Raw genomic sequence first — 22,976 nt, 5'->3', positions numbered from 1 at the left:
TGAGCTTCCTTATGAGGAAGGAAGGTATTCGTCACTACCACCTGCACTGAGACACAGCCTGATTTCATTATCTTTAGGTTTTTTTTCCTCCTGGACCTCCTTGATTTCCTCCATTACTGTTTTCTAATCTTTTGCCTGGAAGAAATAACCCCGGCTGCAGCATTTTTACAGCTGACTTGGGAAGAAGACATGGTCTCAAAATTCAACTTGCAAACGGTAATTTAACACTCCTGTTTTCAGTGTAGTACCCCAGACTTTCACCTGTGCCTATAACCCCAGCCCAGGCCCCTCTATTTTATCCTCTATCTAGAATAAACTTACCACCTTCTACCTAGATTGGGGAGTGGGAGTTGCAAAGACTAGAGGCAGAGTGTACAGGTATAACTTCTTCTTAAGCTACCTTTTCATCAATCCCCATATTTTTAGCTCCATTTCATCCCTACACACACGCGCGCACACACACGCGCGCACACACACGCACACACATGCACACACTTCTGCGGCACTTCATGCCACTAATTTCTAAGCCACTGGAGAATTTTGCATTATAAATCGGGTTGCTTCCTGAATTTCCCTCACTGCTGACAGAGTTTGCTTTGTCAGGTTTAGTATAAGCAATTGCCTACTTGTCTAGATGTTTCAGAGTTTCCAAGAATTTATTGTCTTTGTGTTGTCTTCTATTTCTGTACTGGCTGTAATCCTTCATAAACAATGTCATTTTTAGCAGGATTTGAGGAGAGAGCTAAATAGACTCAATGTGCTCAACTGATAGTCCCATAATACCCTTAAATACTTTCATAGGCCATTATCTAGTTTAAAATTTTAATGTTTAAAGTTTTAATGGTTAAGGGATCGGGGAGTACAGCCACACACACACACACACACACACTGGTTAACTGATTCGGCCATGTACTTGCTGTCATACTGCGTAACACACACGCAGGGACTACACACACACACAGGGACCACAGAGGGACTACACACACACACACCACACACACACACACACACACATACTGGTTAACTGATTCGGCCATGCACTTGCTGTCATACTGCGTAACACACACGCAGGGACTACACACACACACACAGGGACCACAGAGGGACTACACACACACACACACACACTGGTTAACTGATCGGCCATGCACTTGCTGTCATACTGCGTAACACACACGCAGGGACTACACACACACACACACACACACACACACACACACACTGGTTAACTGATTCGGCCATGTACTTGCTGTCATACTGCATAACACACACGCAGGGACTACACACACACACAGACACACACACTGGTTAACTGATTCGGCCATGTACTTGCTGTCATACTGCGTAACACACACGCAGGGACTACACACACACACACACACACACACGCTGGTTAACTGATGGGCCGTGCACTTGCTGTCATACTGCGTAACACACACACACACACACGCTGGTTAACTGATGGGCCGTGCACTTGCTGTCATACTGCGTAACACACACGCAGGGACTACACACACACACACACACACACACGCTGGTTAACTGATGGGCCGTGCACTTGCTGTCATACTGCGTAAGAAACTCGCTCTTTCAGTTCCTCGTGGGTAAGCGGGGAAACTGACCGCCCACTTTCCAGGGCTGCTTATTTAGTAATAAGACAATCCCTGTCAGTGGCCTCACTTGATTCATGTAAGTTGTTACATATAATGATAATAAGACTAATAAATAACATTTTCAGACGCTTTCTATGTTCCAGGCAATGTTACAGGCACATTTTCTGTATCTCACTTAATCCTCACAAAAGATACGAAAAATCTAAATTCAGAAAGGCTAAACAACCTGCAGAAGGTCACAAAAAGAATGCTGTGATTTCATCTGCAGATTCAGTCTCAGGCCTGGAGTCTTGCTCTTTAAGGTTTGCTTTCTTTTTCTGTCTGTTAGTTTCTAGCAGGAAACAGATGTTGATCACAAGCAGAGTAATTAACGAAAGTTGAGTAAGGATGTGGGTTGGGTTTAGAGATAAGAAGAGGTGATGTAATACTCTGGGGCTAATAACACCCTAGGCCTGAAAGGCCAAGAGAAGGGAGAGCTTAAAAAGAAGGTTGTAAACAGAAGGCCAGCAGACAGCAACCGTGGGTTTCAGGAGAGGAAGTTTCTGCAGGGGGAAGCCCGAGAGGTAAACACTTAAGGACACTGGGGTTCCCTCTCTTTGAGCTCTTGTGTCTCCCTTCGGCCAAACCCACTGAGAAGTCAGAGACCACAGAGCTTCCTGTCCTGATGGTGAGAGCCTGGTGGAGAAGGATGCAGAGTAGATATGATGGTGCAAACGGGCACTATTGGGTAATTCCACGGACTCGTACACATACATTACTTGGTTTTCAGAAATGCATGTTCAACAGCAAAAACTTAGAGATAGAGGACAGAGAAACACAGAGAAGTAAATAAAGATGAAAAGTATTGCTAACATTCTGGTGTGTATCTTCCCTAAGAAGCAAGCACCCTCATCTGTCACCACCAGATCTTCAGCCTGCCTGCCTCTATGCCTTTGTCTTGCCTCCTTTCCCTAATTTTGAAATAATCACCCCTATTGTTAAAAAAAAAGTCAAGTAACATAATTTTGTTCAAATTCACATCCCATTGTACCTACTTAAAGACTTCTCTCTAGCAATTATCAGCTCTTTCGTATCACAGTTTTTCCATCTCTACTGTGTCAGTCCCATCAACAAATAAACATTCACTAATATCACTCAGTTTCAAAAATAATCTCCACTCAGCCATCTCCAGCTGTGCCCACTCAAGCTTCTGCTTTCTTAGAATTGTCTGCTCACTTCCTGTTTTCTCCTCAACTCATTCCAAACAAGCGTTTGCTCCATCACTCTTGACACACATCTTGACCCACGAAGTTACCAATGATTAACATGCTGCCAACTCCAGTGGTCACTTCTCTGTCCTCCTTGTAGTTTCTTTCTCAAGAACTAACTCCATCACTTCCTCTTTGAAGTATATATATACATATTTTTTTTAACTGGTTCTTAGGGCAGCACCACTTGTGCTTTTCTTCCTTCCTCGCCGGCCACTCCTCCTCAGCCTCTGCTGCTCCTCATCCTCTGTTGGGTCTCTGAATGTCACGGTACCCCCAGGCCCCGTCTGGGCCAGCCCTCTCTCCTACATCTACACTCTTCCTATAGGTAATGGCGTTCAGACCCAAGCCTTCCAGAACTACTGATATGCTCAGGGCTTCCAGATTTATTACCCAGACTTGACCTTTGAACTCTAGACTCATATATCCAGCTACTGCCTTAACAGCTCCACTTGGATGTCCAATAAGCTTCTCAATTTGACAGTTTCAAAACAGAACTCTTGGCATCTTCCATAAATCCTCTTTTCCTGTTGTCTTCTTCATCTCAGTGTTACCAGGGTCCATCAAGTTGCTCAAGTCAAAAATTTGCTGTAATTCTAATTTCTCTCTCTACCTTATACTCTGGATCCAATCATCAGCAAGTTTTGTTGACCTGACATTCAAAACATGTACCCCAAATATGTTCAGTTCTGTCTCTTGTGCTATCATACTGGTTCTGGCCACCATCACTCCTTGCCTGGACCACAGCAATAGCTCCCTACCTGGTCTAGCAGCTTCCATACTTGACTTCCTAATATCCACTGTCCATACAGCAGCCAAAATGGTCTTGTTCAGATATATATAAAATCAAGTCACGCCTCTGCTTAAAGTCTCCCCCAACACACACCCCTGATAATTGGTTTTATATGTCACTTAGAACAACATCCAGGTTCCTTATCCCACCTGACAGGTCCCCATGTGACTTGGTCCCTGACTCCTTCTCTGACTTATCTCACATGACGCTCTCCCTTGTATCAGCCACATCAACCTGCTTTTTCTTAAACATGCCAAATTCATTTTTGTCTTGGGGCCTTTGCAGCTGCTCTTGTTTATGCCTGGTAAAGTTTCCTTTCACACTCAGATCTTTGAATACCTCATTCTTTCTTGTCATTTAGGTCACAGGTTAAATGTATCTTCTTTAGAGAGTCTTTTTCAAACTACCCTCCTTAAAGTAACCCCACCCACTACCCTACTCCTCACCTACTCATGTAACTCTTAAGCAATACTCTCAATTTTAATTTTATCAGGACAGCAAGAATCATGACTGGGTAGTATGCAAGGACATTTTCTTGTATGGTCCCAGTGTTTGTAGTTTACTGTCACTTCTCCCACTGGAATGTGAGCTGAAAGGACCTGTCTGTCTTCTTCTGCACCATGTCTCTAGTGCCTAAAATGGCACCTGGCCCAGTATCTGTTGACCAAGTGAATGATATAGACAGACAGATAAGTTCATTCATTTGTTCAACAAACATTTGTGGATAAGTATATGTATATACACACGCACTAATAGATGTGTATATTCCAAATGTGCTTAACAAGTGAATCATATTTACATAGCTGCCATCTACAGTTAGACTAGTAGTTAAGAGTATAGGCTTTGAAGCTAGACTGCCTGGGTTCAAATTCTTCCTCTGCTGGCTAATAAACTATATGACCTTGAACAAGCTATTTCATGTCTCATCCACAAATAATAGCTCCTGCCCTACAGGGTTGTTGTGAGGATTATATGAGTTAATACACGTAAAGCTCCTAGAATACAGTGCCTGGCATGTGATCAGTGCTCAATCGATGTTAGCTCTTATTTATATTATCATTATGAGTATTCTTTCCCAAGGTTGTATTATATTTTACATACGAAACAACACATGATATCCTGCATTTTTCTTAGCCTTAGAGCTTGATCATTTCCTCACACCAATTAATGTGCTTCTGCATGTTTAATAAACATCCTTGAGATGCTCACTTGCTATCGGTGAGAAGAGGCTACATTGTGTACCTTTGAGGGGGTGGTGAAAGAATTCAAAAACACGACAAAACAAATTAGATTTGAATACAACATTAAAAGTCAAAATCATTATTTGGCTGTAGAGTGAATTTGTGAGCCATTCCTCCTTACTGAGAAATGTGCCCATGTCCCTTGGGGATGGTCACTTGCCAAAAGCAAATTCTTCTCTCTCCCTCTTCCTCTTTCTTTCCCCTCCTCCTGATCTGGGTGGATATGTTTGTTTTCCATTCTCTCTCTCTCTCTCTTTCTCTCTTTTGCCTCTGGGCTGATATGCGTGCATTTAGAAAGATTAACGGGAAGAACTAACTGTTCTGTCAAATCTACGAATGAATCTAATCTGGGTGGAAAAAAAGAATAATATGAATGCATCCTGACATAGAATAGTCTGGCCAGGACTGCTAAGCTAACTTTTAGTCAGTGTCCTTGGGGATGAGGGTCAGTTCCTCATATTAGTATGACAAGAATTTATCCTTCCCCCACACCTGGTCCATCATCTCCTCCGAGACAACTTGAAACAGCCTGCAAAGAGGCCACAAAGGCTCATGATGTGGGCTACCAGTATTTGAAGCTAGCTAAAGGACTGAAAAGTAGTGCATTTCCTGTATGTTTAACCTCTTCTAAGAAGTGGTCTGGTGCCTATGCTCCAAACCTGTTACTTTGTACTTCTGCTTTCTCACATTCCAAAATATTCACTTTTCTTCCCCTACAGTGAAATCACCAAACATTCCATGGAAAATGTCTTACCACAACTGAAATGCCATTTTACCTGGAATTTAAATGATGAAGAAATTTCCTTAGATGATTTAGAAGACAGAGTATGTGATCAGGAAGAGTTTCTAAACACAGAATTCAAAGCAACTGTGTACAATCTGTTTGCTAATGTTAAACACCTCTAAGGCCAGAACCCAGTGGCTCTGGAACACGCAGAGCAAGCAGAGGGATTTATTGTGCACAGGCAGGAACAACAAGGCAAAATCATACATCTGGTCACCTGGGGGAAACTCTCCCACGGTCTACAATCATCTGGGCAGACTTCCAGAAGCACAGGTTTACATCGATAAGGTAGAGAATCTCTGCAAGAAGTTTGCAAGCTCCTATCAAATTGAATGCCCTGAGATTGACTGTGAAGAGGAAAGGGCGCTTCTAAAATAGGGAGGGAAGTATTACGAACGGGCTGAGTGTTTTGAGAAGGCGCTGGAAAAGACATCTACCAACCCAGAGTTCTCTTTGAGACTGGCCATCACACTCTATTGTCTGGGTGACAAAGCACCAACAGAGAACACCATTCACCTTGTGAGGAAGGCCATGCAGCTGAATCCTGACAACTGGTATATTAATGTTCTCCTGGCTCTGACTCTTCAAAAGATCAAGAAAGAAACAGAAGAAGACAAGTTAGTGGAAGAGGCCTCAAACAAAACACCACGTCCAACAGATGTACTCCGCAGTGCAGCCAAATATTACCAAAATAAAGGCACTCTGCACCCAGGTATAGAATTACTTAACAAGGCTTTAGAATCAGTGCCAAACAACATCTACCAACATCTCCAGATTGGATGCTGCTACAGAGCAAAAATCAGACAAATAGAGATCAATAAAGTGCTCAACTAATGAAGATGATGAACTACAGGAAATGATGAAAAACGCTGTGAATCATTTTAAGAAAGCTGTTGAGCTGAATAGTAACCTCCCCCATGCCTGCTCAGACCTTGCTTGCCTCTATGCCATAACAGGTCAGTATGATACTATCATGAGACAGAGTATTACTTCCAGAAAGAATTCAGTAAGGCTCTCCCTCCAGCAGAGAGACAGGCGCTCCATCTGCACTACGGCAACTTTCGGCAGTACCAGAGGATGTGCGATGACACCGCCATCCGCCACGACCTGGAGGGCTTGACCATACACGGGCTGTTGACTGAAAAGGAAAAGCTGATTATAGACCCAAGAAGAATTGCCAAGAAAGGACTCTCAGAAACTCCCCAGCCACTGTGGGTTGACGAGTCTCTCGATTCACTCGTGAACTGATTAGAAAAGGGTACCCAAGAGCCGACAGCCTGGAGAGAAGCCTTGGATGCCCATTGGACCATCCAGCCTCCAACCCTGGCAGATTCATCCCCTCTGCATCTCTGGCTGAGGAGAGAAGTAACGAAACAGTAGAGGGTGCGGTGGTGCCCACCACGCAGAAGGGTAGAGGGCCCTAGAGGGTCTAATCATGCCTCTGGGCTTCAGAGAGAGAAGAGGGAAGCAAAAGAGGCCTGGTCTGATGGTCACGAAGGGCAGGGAAATAAGGAGACAGAGAACCTGAAACTCCAAGGCACTCAGCCGAATGGCTAGGCTTTTCAATTTTCTGCCTCCTTTTCCAGGTTCCGAACACTCTCTCATCCAAATCTGGAAATTCAGAATCACTTTTATCTCTGTTATATAGGTATTTTGAGCAAAAGCTCCTGTGAGGGAAAGCACTCGCTCTGGGGCTATGTGATTCTGACTGATCCTCAGTTTGCATCATCCAGATTTCCTAACTCTCGCCCACGGCCTGGCACACAACAGACACTCAATATTTGCTGAGTAGAATAGAATGCCATTGGTGGCTGACCCTCTTTCCTCACTCTTTAGACTCTAAAATAAATTCCATGTAAGTCAAAATTTTAAATGTTTAAAAATAGAAATCACAAAATTTCTGCAAGAATTCCTGAGAGGAGAGCAGGTTTTGCGTTAACATGCGGGGCATGCTTAATTGAGATGCATGTTTGCAGGGGTGAATGGAGGACAGCTGGTGTGTTGGTTCCCACTGCTGCTGTAACAAATTATCACAAACTCAGTGTGATAATTATGTTATAACCAACTATGTTGGTTAGAAGTCCTACACAGGTCTACCAAATTCAAATCAAGGTGTCAGCAGAGCTACATTTCTTCTGGAGTTCTAGGAGATAATCTGTTTGCCTTTTCCAGCTTCTACATGGTGCCATGGAAGCTACATAATTGCCCTCTTATATTCACACAGGGCATGGTTTCTTTTCACTCTGGAATAGTCTCTTTTCACCCTGTCCTTTCTTTTTTCTTTCTCTCTCTTTCTTTTTCTTTCTTTTTTTTTTTTTTTTTTTGATACCTTAGGTGAATTTTATTGGTTTTCTTGACTCTGCCTTTTCTTTTTCAACCAAATGTACTCTGAGTCAATAGACTAAAATAATTTAAACAATTTTCAAATGTCAATCAAAATAAAAAGAAATATCCCCTTTAAATATACATATATTCAAATGGATTTCTAATGAAAACAGTTGTTCAGTCATACAAATATTCCCATGGGAATGTCATTTCAGAAACTATCCTTTTAAGAGACCATTTGGGTAGAAGTATCTGCGTGAATACTAGGTTAATACTGTGATGATTAGGACATTACACATGACCTAAAGGACTTCTACTACAACAATTACCGAATGGGATTATTTAACTGAGACTTGAGGAAGGAAAAAGGAATTGGAAAAAAACTATATTGCAATAAAGAGTAACATACAGGACAAAGAGAATTCCTGAGTTTTTTTTTTTAATTGTGGCATCTGAAAGTTGTAAGTATGAAACAAAACACAAAAGGTATAAAAGATGAATAAATTTTTACTATGTTAAAAGCATATATTTCATGAAAGAGACACCTTTAGAAAGTCAAAAGATAAATGACAAACTTAAAAATACTATTTCAACACATTACTAGGTAAAGGCTTAATTTCCTCAAATGCTGAAACAGTTTCTGTTAGTCAGTAAGGAAAAAGAAACTCAATGGGTAAATGGACAAAGATCAGGAACAGGCAGGAAATGAAAATGGCCTTTAAACATATGGCATGATTGTCAGCATCACCCCTGTTACGAGCACAGCACACCAACACTACAAGGGAGACCGTCTCAGGTCAACAACGAAAACACCTTTCCTAAGAGCATACTAACAAGGAGGTGGGTGAACAGGCTCTACCACGCACTGGTGTTGAGATTATAAATTGTCTAGATGCAAGGTGTCTTGACAGCGGTGGTGGTTTCACAGGTATATACATCTATCAAAGTTCATCAGATTGTACATCTGAAATATGTGTAGTTTACTGTACAGAAATTATACGATAAAGTTTTTTTTAAAGAATTGTATAGATAAAGGGAATTTGTTGATGACTATTAAGTTGTCATTGGGAAGGGGGCTTTCCCATCTGAAACTCCATTTCCCAACCTCCCCATATACTTAAGTGGAACGAGCTTGGCCCCTACCCCTAGAATTTCTGATTCACGTGGTCTAGAACAGAGCCTGAGAATGTGTACTTCTCGCGGGTTCCCAGGTGACGTTGATACTGCAGGTGGTTGATGACAATGTGAGAACTAGCACATTATACCACTTTGCAGCCAAAGCTGCCCTTCAGGGTGGCTTTCCTCATTCTTGGCAACTAGCAAATAAGGACTCTCCCTTGGTCTAGGCTGAGCCAGGGGCAGCCCTACGCCTGTATTTTAGGACACAGACACATAAATATTGGCAACAACTAGAGTAATCACAACTCCTGAGTAAGTTTCATTTTTCTCAAAATAGACATACTGCTGAGAGTGAGTTGAGTTTCCGTCCTAGTTTCTATCCTGCAGTCACACCACGTATTCCTGCACTAGCCCAGCTGCCAGATCAGCTGACTCACTGTACACGGCCACTGACCACACAGATTTCTGAAGGGTAAATCAGTACCTCTGCATATTTCTAAACACAGTGACCCTGTGCTTTCCCTGTACTTCTTCCAGCTGGGACCTTGATCAATAAGATTAAAACATTGCTATTCACTAGTTTTCCAGAATGCAAATTAAAAAAAAAAAAACAGAACAAAATCCACAGTGTTCCAGTTTCCTATTTCAGCATTTCTTGTACATCTAACCTGCATTTCTATAAATACATAACAGAACTTGAAAACAGAATGAGAACTTGTGACTCATGAGTGAGACCTACAAGTAAGGGTTCCCAACTGGGATGGGCTTAGCTGTTTCCTAATAAAAGGATAGGGAATTGCCAAGAAGCATAACTTCTGCTTCGACCCTACACTAGGCAGAAAAATCCAAGATAAATTACACTTTCCCCAAAACTGAATAACCTGCCTCAGCAACCTCAGTTTTACCGGAGAAAACGTTTCACCTACGCTCCGTGTAATTCCCTGACCTCAAAGATATCTAGTGTGGTATCTTTGGGTCTTCCCCCCTTGGGTCTGTGCACATTGTGATCCCTTTATGATTAAGGGTATGAATAAGGATGAAGCACATTTCCTCTATCCTAACAAACCACTATGGCTGCCAATTGCAGTGTGCAGATGCTGACTACCAAGGTGACCCAGGGGATTCAAAATATGGAGCTCACAGAAGTCAAAAATGGAGAGAGATGTCAGGAATTGTTTGGCTTCAGTTAGTGATCATGATGGAACATGGGATGTCAGCTAAAGCTCTGAAAAAGGCAAACATCAAAATGTATCTTCTGGTTTCTTTGGTTAGTGATTTTAGTTATTAATTATAACAAAAACTAACATTTACTTGTTATATTCCAGGCACTATTCTAACGGCATTTTATGCATTAACCCATTTGATCCTCACAACATCACACGGTAGTGGCGGTATCCCCACTTCACAGAAGAAGAAACCGAAGCATGGAGACATTCAGTAATTTCTAGTGTCACAGCACATAAATGGAGCCTGGCTACAAATCCAGACAGAATGACATCAGAGCCCAGGGTTCCAATCATATATTCATTCATTTCAACAACTACTTTTTGAATGCCTTCCATGTGCCAGGTATCACTACAGGGACTGGAGATTCAGCAGTAAGGGAAACAGATGAAACCCCCCTGCCCTGTGGAAATCACATAACTGCCCTTTACAGTGACCTGCAGGTCATATTGGTGATAAGGGTAGACAGTGAAGATGGGTTAACATTGCAATCATAAGGCAGAGTGCTTGGTAAATGTATCCTTTTTCAAGTTGGGCTCCCTTGATGGCAGCTGATCTAAGACATCAGTACAATTCACAAAGAAGTTCTTCTGACACAACATTGTAAATCAACTATACCTCAATAAATACAAACAAGAAGAAGAAGAAGAAAGTAGTTCTGACTCACTACTGCGGATGGGGGAGAAGGGAATGGGACTCGGCTATTACGTAACACTCAAGACTCACTTCCTCTTAGAGCCCTGCCAATTTCACTTTCCAGTTTCAATTTCTCTTTCTTGAAGTCTGTTTAGGCAAAGGAACCAGTTGGTGCTTCCATATATAGGGCTCTTTATCATTCAGTTGAGGCAGAGGAGGATTTCTGACGAGCGCAGTAGCCTGAAAAGCAGCCTTTCAGAACAGCTGAGACGTGCACAGCAATCATGAGGTAGACTCTCTCTTCTCTGATCGTGTTGGAAATGTCTAATCAATCCTGCTGTGGAGGGAAAACTCTAACTAGCCATGCTCTTGAATTGTTTTGCTTTAGTGTTTGTTTATAGCCTTACTTTTAGAATCGGAGAGTTGGTCTTGTTTATCACTTCCAGGCATCTCTCTCTGTAGGTCGTCTATCTGTCTTACTGATACTGGCTTGTTTACTCCTTCCTAAGTTATTTTCTGCCTCACACAGTCATGCTTCCTATGGGCATCTCTCACTGCCCCTGGGAAGCTGAGAACTGAGGTCAGAAAGGAGTGAGGCAGGAAGGTAGAGGGCAAAGAGAGAGATGTTTAATCAGGCAGGTGCTTTATTTAAAAATGAGTCTGGGGGAACTGCTCCTGTAGACTGTCTTTCCTTTGTTTCTTTTTTGACAGGATTAAGTGAGGGGCATTTGATAAGATTCTTATTTAACAAAAGATCTCTTTATAGCAGATATTGTTAAAAACGTACTCAGGGTAGCAACCTCACTTCATGCTAAGGTGGATTTTACTTTTAATGTGCTCAGTCATCTCAGATTTACATTAGGCTGACAAAATAACAAGTATTTTTCACCCCAAGGCTCTACTGATAGGCCAGTGTCTTCCTACCTGAAGTATGAATTGGAGACGGAGTGCTTGGAGAAAACAGTCCCCACCTCTAAAATCCTCTCATACCCCAGAAACATAAGATTTCCCTGGAGAGAAGGTGTCAGCTCATTGAGTAAGAAAGGAGCTTTCTATTCTATTTTCTACAGTTTGAGGGTGAGGTAGTCAGACTGGATACCTAAGGCTCAGTGCTGGGAGCTCCAGAATCCAAGGGTATTAGCCTCAGTCCTTATTTCCTAGAGGAAGTAGATATTTTTCCTGCTGGTCTGCACATTTGCCTGATAGGGAAAAAAAATCATTGGAGATATTTCTAGATCTCTGTTTCCATAGTAACTCAGAATCTTTAGAAACCTTCTTCTTATTCTTTAGAATTTTAGCACGGTCTTCCCTTAGAATCTTTCCCATAATAGTACAGACTTATAAGTTCTTTTCATTTTCTTTGATTCTTTAGCTATAGGGATTGTCACCAGGCATTGCTCCTGTGGTCTAAGACAGTGGTTCGCAAGCTTGAGCATGCATAAGATCCAAGTGGAGAGCTTGCTAAAGACAGATACTTGAGCTCAATACTGCTGCACAAACCCCGAGATTCTGACTTGGTAGGTCTGGTTTGGGATCCCGGGATGTGTATTTCTAATAGGCTCCCCAGAGGTGCTGGTACTGCACTAAGACATGTGGTGGCAGCACTGGCTTTGAGTCTGGTGGATAATGTGGCTTTCATCCAGGCAAGAAGCAAGGGAAGAAATTGTTTGCTGTGTAAATATTTGGAACTTCTAAGGGCATCAGGAGCACAAATCTCACAAGTCTGAGTCCAGGAAGCAAGTGTCTGGGACCAGCTTCTGACTTACCAGTAGAAAAAAAATCTCAAAATCACACAGTGCAACCAGATGCCTTTTGAATACTACTCAAAGGAATTTTACATAAGTGTATATATTAAATGTCTTTATCTTGCAAATGCATAATTGACTATATGTTGGAGATCACCTCAATTATATTCACTCTCTCTGTTCCTTGTATACCATGAGCAAGGAGCTAAAGAGCTCATGTGCTAAGAATATCTTCCCGTAACCTCGCTAGGAAGGAAGAGAAACCAGTTGGGAAATGAACTTCTCAAGGGGAGGCTATTGTCATTACAATGTCAGCTGCCAAGTGAGTCACTCTCCTGGCCAGCACTTGTCCCGTTACATCAAGAAGCTCAGACAACCTGGCTCTTCATTAAGACCTGCATGGCGCTTTGAAATGACACAGTTTTTCCCTGAGCAGAAATTCCTACCTATTTTCCCTCTGATTTTTCATTTATTCTATTTGCGGTAATTACATCTCTAAGTAACAGACATGAGCAGGAACTGATTGGAAGTTCCTAGAATGGGTCATAGGACCCATGCACAGGACAATAATGATCCCGGGAGAACCGAGAACAGGGCACTGGGGAGCTTGGGGGACCCATTCTCTGCAGTCTTCTCCATGTGCATCTGGGCCACTCTCTCTGCAGCATATAATGCAGAATATGTTTGCCATCAGATCCTCGGCGTGCACAGCACTCTTCTTAACATATGAAGGCTCACTCACTCCAGCTCTCTCCCTCCCTCACTCCATCTCAGTTCCATTTCCAGCTTCCACTTGAGTTTGGGTGCCCAGCCCTGGTCTAATCAAATTGGGGGGCTTGGAGGGTATAAAAAAGTAAAAGATAGGGGACAGGAAGAAAATGAGGGAATATAATTTTCCATTTAGACAAGTATTTCAAAACTGGTACTTGCCACATCACATGACTTCCCAGATTTCTACTGGCTGTCCATGTCAGAATCCATAATATATAGAAAATCAGTTGATTAACATACACCATGAAAAAAAATTTTCCAGTGAGAAAAAAAAACATTTCAGGGACTCAATACAAAAGAAACATTGAGAAAGAAGTTGGAACAATAAATGATTTTAACCTACTCAATCTCCAGATTTATTCAAGATAGGGATTTTTGTTTATTTGTTTGCTGTTTCTGTTTGGTTGGTTTTTACTTATTTGTTTGTTTATTTACTTATTTAGAAGACCAATACAAAGGAATGAAAAATCCTCCCAGAAGGGTTGCAAAATCCTCCCTCAAGGAAACAGAGCATTTCCCATAAGGAAAGATGCTCGCTGCCTTGTGAGTTTCCTTCTCTAGCTGTACTTCTTGTCCCCTTTTATGAAAGCGTAGGGGAGGGAAAAAACAAAACCAAACCACACCAAACACAAAATAAAGTACAGGGGAGGAAATTTTTTTCTTGTACACTTCTTGGTTCTCTGGCCGGTCTAATAATCAAATTAACATAAAACGGAGTAACAAGAGAAAAACAAATTTAATTACATACATATGGGAATTCCATAAGACTAGAAACCCACAGGCAATCAGGCAATTGAGGCTCATATGCCATTCTGAGCTAAGAAGAAGTGGGCAGGGGTCTGGGACTTCAAAGGGGAGGAAGACAGGAAGATGGGAAAAGCAAATATTTGGTAAACAAACATTTGCGGTGCCGTTAGAGACAACCAGACACACACAGGACTCTTGACCTCCATCCAGGCCCAGCCGAGGTCCCCTCAGCTTACCACACCTAGCCCATATTCTCTGTAATCATCTCTGGTGATACTTCTCCTCCTGGACCAGGCACTCTTTCTAAACTATTTTAAGCAATTAAGGGAGAGAGCAGTTTTTCTTGAATCTACCGGCTCTTGATTGGTTTCAGGTCAATAACAGTCCACTTGCCAGAGTGGCACATTTTGAGGAAACTTGTTCTGAACTCCTCCAAAAACAAACCACAGGAAGGGAAAAGTTAAATTTTAATGGAAAATTAAAACAGCAAGTACAAAATTATTAGTAGATCAACTCGATGAGACATGTTAAGAACAGAAATCACCTGTTAAGAAGTGAGGGTGGGGATGATTACATTTTACTCCAAAGTAAAAGTTGAAGACATACTAGTACACAGAATAATAATTATAAAATTAAGAGGTAGGATAATACAAAAGCAGGGGGAAAATGAGTAATAATTAAGAATGGTTGAAAATAAGATTGGAATGGTTAAAATAGAAAAGTTCAGGAAAAAAATGAGAATACAGACTATCAAAATAACAAAAAGACCAAACAAAATCAATCTGATGAAAGCTCCAAAAGTTCGGATAGACAAAAATCAATGAAGGATTTATGACAAATAATTAGACAGAAAAGAGAAAATAATAAAAAGAAAAAAATACAAATTAAGGAGAACTAAGGAATTTAAAACATAGAGGACAAGATGGAGTTGAATTTCAGTTGAATTTCAGACCATGAGGAGATTAAGATCAAGATGGCAAACCATTAAAAGAACAGAAAATGATAAAGCTACAATTTCAAAAAGTAAGTGCTAGGTAAGAAGGAAGAACAGAAACAAAAAGTAATTCAATAGTCTTCCTTCTTAAAAACTACATAAAATCAGACCTCCACTGGAATCAGTTCCCATGGATTTGGCCTCTGCAAAAAGCTGAGGGCCAGCATACCCAACACCAACTGCCTTAATCAGGGAAGCCTCGTCTCAGGCTCAGAGCCCTGCCCACTGCCCTCTCCGTAATTCTTCTGCTGCCCACAGTCACCCAGTTTCTGCTTCCTCCTGTATTTAACACATAGGCCAAAATATAGAAAGGAAAAAAAGGAAAGGATATTCTTTTTTGATTGAGATTAACACTGTTCAGGTTCCCCATTTCTTGCCTGGGGAATCTGTGCTACGTCTCAAGGTGTTCATCTGTCTGTTTTTTGCCCACAGTGAGACCACAAAGAACTCCTTGGAGAGCAGCCTATGGCGACTAAAATGTCATTTTACCTGGAACTTGGTCGCCAGAGGAGATTCCTTGGATGATTTTGAAGACAGAGTGTGTAACCAGGTTGAGTTTCAAAACAGTGAATTCAAAGCCACAATGTGCAACATACTGGCCTACATAAAACACTGCAGAGGCCAACACTGAGGCCGCCCTGGAATGCTTACGGCAAGCTGAAGAGTTAATCCAGCAAGAGCACAAGGACCAGGCAGAAGTCAGAAGTCTGGTCACCTGGGGAAACTATGCCTGGGTCTACTACCACCTGGGAAGACTCTCAGAAGCTAAGTTTTATTTAGACAAGGTGAAACAAGTGTGTATGAAGTTTTCCAGCCCCTACAGGATTGAGAGTCCTGAGATGGATTGTGAAGAAGGGTGGACACGGTTAAAGTGTGGACCAACCCAAAATGAAAGGGCGAAGGTGTGTTTTGAGAAGTCTCTGGAAAAGAATCCCAAGGATCCAGATTCCACCACTGGACTGGCCATCGTAAGCTACCGTCTGGGTAAATGGCCACAGCCTCAGAATCCCGTTGACCCTCTGAGGCAAGCCATTCAGCTGAATCCTAACAATCAGTATGTCAAAGTCCTCCTGGCTCTGAAACTTCAAAAGATGAACAAAGAAGCCGAAGCTGAGACATTAGTTGAAGAAGCTTTGGAGAAAGCCCCACTGGCAACAGATGTGCTTCGTGCGGCAGCAAGGCTGTACCGAAGAAAAGGTGACCTGGACCAAGCTATAGAACTCCTCAGAAAGGCTCTAAAATACATGCCAAACAACCCCTACCTGCATTGCCATATTGGGTGCTTCTATAGGGCAAAAGTCCTGGAAATACAGAATATGGAAGAGAATGAAATGTATGGAAAAAGAGAGAAGTTACAGGAACTAATAAGACATGCTCTGGATCATTTAAAGAGAGCTGATGAGATCAATGGCAATCTCTCCCGTGTCTGTTCCTATCTTGCCTGCCTCTATGCATGGGTCGGTCAGTATGAAGAAGCAGAGCATTACTTTCAAAAAGAATTCAGCAAAGTGCTTCCTCCTGTAGCCAAACAGGTGCTCCATCTGCGATATGGCAACTTTCAGTGGTATCAAATGAAATGTGAAGACAAGGCCATCCACTCCTTTATAGAGGGCATGAAAATAAACCAGGAATCAAAGGAGAGAGAAAAGATAAAACTCAAACTGAAAAACATTGCCCAAACCAGGCTTTCTAAAAATGGAGCAGACTCTGAGGCTTTGCATCTCTTGGAGTTTCTTCAAGAGCTGAATGGAGAAATGCAGCCAGCAGAGGACAACTCTGAGAGGGATCTGGACTCTGGAAACCTCATCACTTCGGCATCTTTAGCTGAGAAATGAGGAATCAGAATGTGGTACCCACAGGGCTACTGCTGGAATGGAGCTGAATTCAACCCCTCCACCAAGCTGGCATTCAAAATATTTAACAACTGGTATGGCCTAGGCATGGACTAAGACACTGGCCACAGTACTGGGTCAGGGTTACAGAAGAATTCTGTTGGCCAAGTGTTAACATTTGAATCGCTCAAGGAGTTCTGGGAAAGGGTCTAGATTAGGGGGTAGGTCCTGGGACCCTGGTAAAGAGGCTATTTCTCAATTGACCTCTTGGGAGCAGTTTGCACCGTGACATTCCCTTATGGGGAGATGCCTTGGGTTTGTTATTACGTTTCTATAAAGCAGCCAGATACATCACATCTGTAACACTGTGGCCCATTTCTGTAATGTTTTCCCATCTTCAGAGTCATTTTTAGATCCTATACAGGTTGGCCCTGTGTTGGAGTTCAGGGCAGGCTGCCCTAAAATATACCAGAGCGGCATAAAGTTATTTGAGAGACAGCCAGTGCAGAAGAACACTCTGACCCTCCTCTGAAAGCAGAAAATAAATCTCATATGGGAAAAGTACCATCCCTGCATTAGGAGGTAAAGAGACATCCTTACTGCCAGAAACAGGGAACTCAGGACTGAGAAGTCTATGTAAATCAACTCTGCTTAGACTCTCCACTAACTAGTACCCAAGCCTAAGTTTCTGTCTTGTCCATTCCTCACACATTTATTATTTCTTTGTCTAAAAGGTATAAAGCTGGGCAGTTTGGTCACTTCTTCGGCTGTATCTGTGAGACCTCCATACCAATGAAATTAAATCTGATTTTCTCCTGTTTATTTATTGTGTGTCAATTTAGTTATTAGATCAGCCAGAAGAACCCAGAAGGGTAAGGGGATATTTTCCCCTCCCTGACACCTTGCATAGACATTACTGTGCTGTGTCCATCCAAAGGCTGGGGGACCAAAGCCTAGACAGGGCTGGGTGTCCTCTCTCTCTCCCTCCTGCCTTCTTCCCCCTCCTCCCCAGACAATCCTCAATCCAGGATTGTCTATGTGAACTCTATACAACAGGAGTTCAATTGTCCCATCTAACTGAGGGGGGAGATAGTTTGAAAAAAGAGAGCAGAGAACAGGTCAAATCTAGAAGGAACATATCTAGGAGAAACAATGGGGTTAGGCAACCACAATATAAGCTTCAGAAAGCACGTGGGGAGATTTTTGCCTCTTCTCTGCCCTCCCTGTAATCATAACACAGCATGCAAAGAATAAAAAAGTGCTTCTGTAAAATAGTGCCGTTTGCAGCATCATGGATGGACCCGGAGATCATCATTCTAAAAGTGAGGTAAGCCAGAAAGAGAAAGGAAAATACCATATGATATTACATATATGTGGAATCTAAAAAAAACAAAAGACACAAATGAAATTATTTACAAAACAGAGACAGATTCACAGAAATAGAAAACAAACTTATGGTTACCAGGGGGGAAAGGGAGTGGGGAGGGATAAATCGGGAGTTGAGATTTGCAGATACTAACTAATATATATAAAATAGATACGCAACAAATTTCTTCTATATGGCATATGGAACTAAATTCAACATCTTGTAGTAACCTATAATGAAAAAGAATAGGAAAAGGAGTATATGTATGCATATGTATGACTAAAACATTATGCTGTACACCAGAAATTCATGTAGCATTGTAAACTGACTATGCTTCAATAAAAAAAATAAGTGATTCTGTACAACATGCTAGAAATAATACATTTCTTTAAAACTTGACTGGAAAAACAGACGTCTCACCAGTAGAGATAGGGAAAGAGTAGGCAAAAGAGAAGGAAAGAATGCTCGTTTGTCATTTGTAGATTGTAAACATATGGAGAAAATTTTATTATTTCCACTACTGGGGAAATTTCTTCTTAATATGAAGACCTGCTTTGTTCAAAAATGCTTTGATGAGCCCAGGTACAAAATGATAGGAAAGTGACAGAACGGAGAAATTATTTGGTGGTTTAGGATCTAGTGAAAGGCCTTGGGCCGTGACATCAGTAATGCGGAATATTTCCCCATTAGAAATGTTGCACATTAGGTGACATAAAACTTTATTTAACCCTGAAAATCTTCAGGGAAACCAGAAAAGTCATGGTATGCTTGGGGCAATTGGGATTTTCTAGGTAAACACTAACTGACCTGGAACAGACATCAAAGTTGGTGTGAACCAAAACACTCAGCTGACCCAGCATAAGACCATCAGTCACTCTCTGGGTTGCAAAGATTGACTATTGGAATTAAATTTAAATGGTGGTTATCAAGGGTTGAGGTGTTGGGGGATAGGAAAGATATTGTTTAAAGGTACAAAATTCCAACGGATAGATACATAAGTCCTAGAGATCTAATGGATAGTATAATGAATATTTTGCATTAAGAATAGTGTTGTGTGTACTTGAGATCATTAGTATGCACAGTATGGATGCCTAAAAAAAGCCACTGATTTAATTAATATACAACTCAGATGTGGTGGAATATACAGGGGTGTCTGGTTTTTCTGAAATTTTGCTGTACCCTAAGTCTTCCATACTCAACTACTGATACATGCATTGTTACACTGGGTATGAACTGACTTCATATAATCCAGACTGGTCTGACATCATGACCACTGAATAGTACAAATATTTTTCCTACAACTTTAAGATTCCAGGGCTTCAGCTTACACCCTGACACCACCAGCAGACACCCTCGTGCACATAAACACCCTGTCCCCACACTGGCAGCAGGCAGGCTGTGCTTTTCTCTCCGTTAGACCTCGCTCACATCTTGTACTCCCACCCACATTCTCTCTCCTCCTCTGACGTCCATTAGGAGAAATGAGAAAGTGTTGTCAGTTCTCTTTGACGCCCCATCCTGGAGGCAATCTGAACATACGTGAGAGGGTTTTACCTATTAAGCAAAGAGCTGAAAGAGACACAAAGCTGGGAAGCCTCTCTTGTTTTTCAAGAGGCCTTGGTGGAAAATACAATCCACACCAGCTGCAAAGGTAAACTCATTCCACTGAACTGAATTGGGCAAGTGTCATTTCAGGGGAAGGTTTAGCTCACCTTTTCTGAGTAACTTATTGTTGGATCTGGGGCCTGGGGAGAAAAACCAGGAGCGTTCTGATTGGAAGGTAAGACGGACAGGCATGCTGATGGTGAGAGAGGATGACTGGCACCACCCACCAGGTATATGTAATCTTGCCCTTGCTTGTCACGCCACCAAAACCCTTGCTGGAAAAAGAACCCAAAAGTAAAAGTGCAGAAAGGGAAGGAAAGAAATGTATGCCATATTACATTTAATGCCATATACACATATTACACTTAATATTTATTTGAGGACTTAAAGTGAGCAGAAATTATTGGAAAACAATGAAGAAAATTATGTAGATAGCTCATGGTCCCTGAAATCTCACTGTCCAGGAATAACAAATGAAGCCACATTAATTGCAATGATTTGTAATTCCCTGGCTCTTAACCACATTCTCTCGGTGCATTTCACTCCCCTCACTTACTTACCCAGGTAAATAACGAGCCCCCAAAAGGTATCTCCTAAGTGTTGATGAACACATCTGTCAGAATTATCTGATCACACCTGCTATTTGTACCGCTCCAGCACCGACACCCATCAAGGTCTTCTGCCCACAGAACCGCTTCAATACATTTCATCATTCTCTGTATTTAATTTCCACCTCAAGAGTCCCGATATCCACGTCAAAGATTAAGTGTATTAGCGCCCATGAAGGAGTGAAGAGAATTTCTCTCACCCCTGACCGGGTTCCAAGTTGTACTAATTATTTCCCAGCCTCAAGAGTCCTCAGTGAAAGATTCATCAGCCTCTGCCCCCAGCTTTCTTTGTCCACACAGCTTTCATCTTTCCTTCCACTTCATGTCGATGGTTGACTTGCACAATGTGCTTCCAGTGTGACGCGTGGAAGTGCTATAATTCCGAAGATAAATTTACACGTAGGACTATATTAGGATCCCTACCATGTGCACAATCAACCTTGGATGCCAACCTGGAAAATGGGGTTCCAACTAGAGAGCATATGCTCCTGTTTCCTCCCTCCCTCCACCATTTCTCCATTGCCTCTTTAGGGGGAGGAAGTAACTTGATAATTACAAAACTTCCTTATTGCCTCATTGCCGGTAACCTATACCTTCTTGGGAGACCACAAAGAGGGAAACTAACTAAAATCCTTACTGTAAAAATGACACAGTGCCTTGTTTGGTAGTTCCTCAAATGGTTAAACATAGAGTTACCATAAGACCCGGCAACTTTATTCCTAGGTACACACACAAGAAAAATGAAAACATACGTTCACATAAACTTGTACATGAATGTTTATAGCAGTTTTACTCACAATAGCCAAAAGGTGGCTCCATCAACTGATTGATGCATTTAAATAAAGTATAGCCATACAGTGGAATATTACTTAGCAATAAAAATAAAGTACTTACTGATACATGCCAGAACATAGATGAAACTTGAAAGCATTATGCTAAATGAAAGAAGCCAGTCACAAAAGGTCACATATTATATGATTCTATTTATACAAAATGTCCAGAGCAGGCAAATCCATAAGGACAGAAAGTAGATTAGTGCTTGACTAGGGACTGGAAGGGATGGGAAGATTGGAGGTGCCAGCAAAGGGGTGTAGGGTTTCTTTTTGGGGTAATGAGAATGTTCTAAAACTGACTGTGGCGATGGTTGCACAGCTCTGTGAAATGCTGAAACTACTGAACTGTATACTTTAAATGGGTGAACTGTATGGTATGTGAATTAATTTCAATATAGCTGTTTTAAAAAAGAATTAGTAGTCTTGCTATAAATGTATATAAAAAAAGCAAGCTTTTCTTTCATTACCTTCTATTTTTAATCTCTAAGTCTGTTTGCACTGTGCTGTGTCCTTCTTATTACTAGCACTTTAAGTACCACCATTACTCTTGCACTCAAGAGACATGCTGGAGAAGTTCTGTGTTCTACTTTTTGAGTAGGGTGTGGGTATGAAAATCTGGTTCCACTTGATATTATTTTTAAATATCCATTCCCAGGAACCATTCATCAGCAAACTGACACACATGAAGAGTTTAAAAGCAGAAGATCGGACTCAGTGTGTAAGTCTAAATCTACATGTGTAGAAGTTTAAGCACACTATGAATTTCTTCACATGCAGAATGTTATTCAACCATCATATACAGCTGTTGCAAATACCATGCTAATTCATGAGTGCTTCATAAGCCAGGAATTAGAACAAGAAGAGAAGCAAGAAACTGGGCAGCTGGTGCAAAGGTACCGGAAAATAACTTCATAATGTAAAAATCTATTGCATTCAGGCTGAGAGGAAGGTTTCAGCCGGTTCAGTAAATTTGCCTTTTCTCTGATCTAACCACTTCTGATCATTTCTGCACTTCAAAGTATTGTCTGTCCCTAAAATCAGCACCCTCACAACATAGAAACTTTCATGACAAATTTCCTTTCTCTTTGAGCCAAGAAGGCAAGAGATAAAGATACATTTTCCCTGGGCTGGATGTTTAGAGGCTCAAGTCCTACTATTCCAGGATTAAACACCAGATTCTCGGTAACAGAGATGACGTATGTTCTTTTAAAATCATATATTTGTGTGCTTGGGGTATGTGGGGCCCTCTAAAGCACAGGGCCAAAGGCAGGGGCCCCTCCTACCTGGGTGATATGATAGAAGATATAAAGGTATGTCACTTCAGCACTACCAGGATGATAAATTGTTAAGTTGAGGCAGGAAGCCCCATAAAAAGACAGGCAGGACCCCCAGGCAGGGCCACTACTCTCCTGCCAGCAGCATCCAGTTCCCTGGCCCAGAGGCTCTATCTCACTTTTTGCCTCTGAAACAGCTAACTTGCCCCTAAAGTTCTA

The 22,976-nt window shown here is 41.7% G+C and overlaps 1 protein-coding gene and 1 long non-coding RNA gene across 2 annotated transcripts in view; one reads left to right on the top strand and one right to left on the bottom strand.

The window, feature by feature from the left end:
- Positions 1-22,976, bottom strand: part of LOC116667138 — a 72,685-nt gene that overhangs the window by 12,553 nt on the left and 37,156 nt on the right. The gene's annotated exons all lie outside the window — the stretch shown is intronic.
- IFIT2 (interferon induced protein with tetratricopeptide repeats 2) lies at positions 11,025-18,345 on the top strand. Its single transcript, XM_006187994.3, is given in 3 exon segments — positions 11,025-11,271; positions 15,672-15,867; positions 15,869-18,345. Coding segments are annotated over 3 exon segments (1,407 nt in total). The 5' UTR covers positions 11,025-11,266; the 3' UTR covers positions 17,075-18,345.

The sequence above is a fragment of the Camelus ferus genome, chromosome 11, assembly GCF_009834535.1.
Source record: "Camelus ferus isolate YT-003-E chromosome 11, BCGSAC_Cfer_1.0, whole genome shotgun sequence".
Classification (NCBI taxonomy): domain Eukaryota; kingdom Metazoa; phylum Chordata; class Mammalia; order Artiodactyla; family Camelidae; genus Camelus; species Camelus ferus.
The sequence above is the reverse complement of the archived record's forward strand: the minus strand, read 5'-3'. Positions and strand labels throughout refer to the sequence as shown.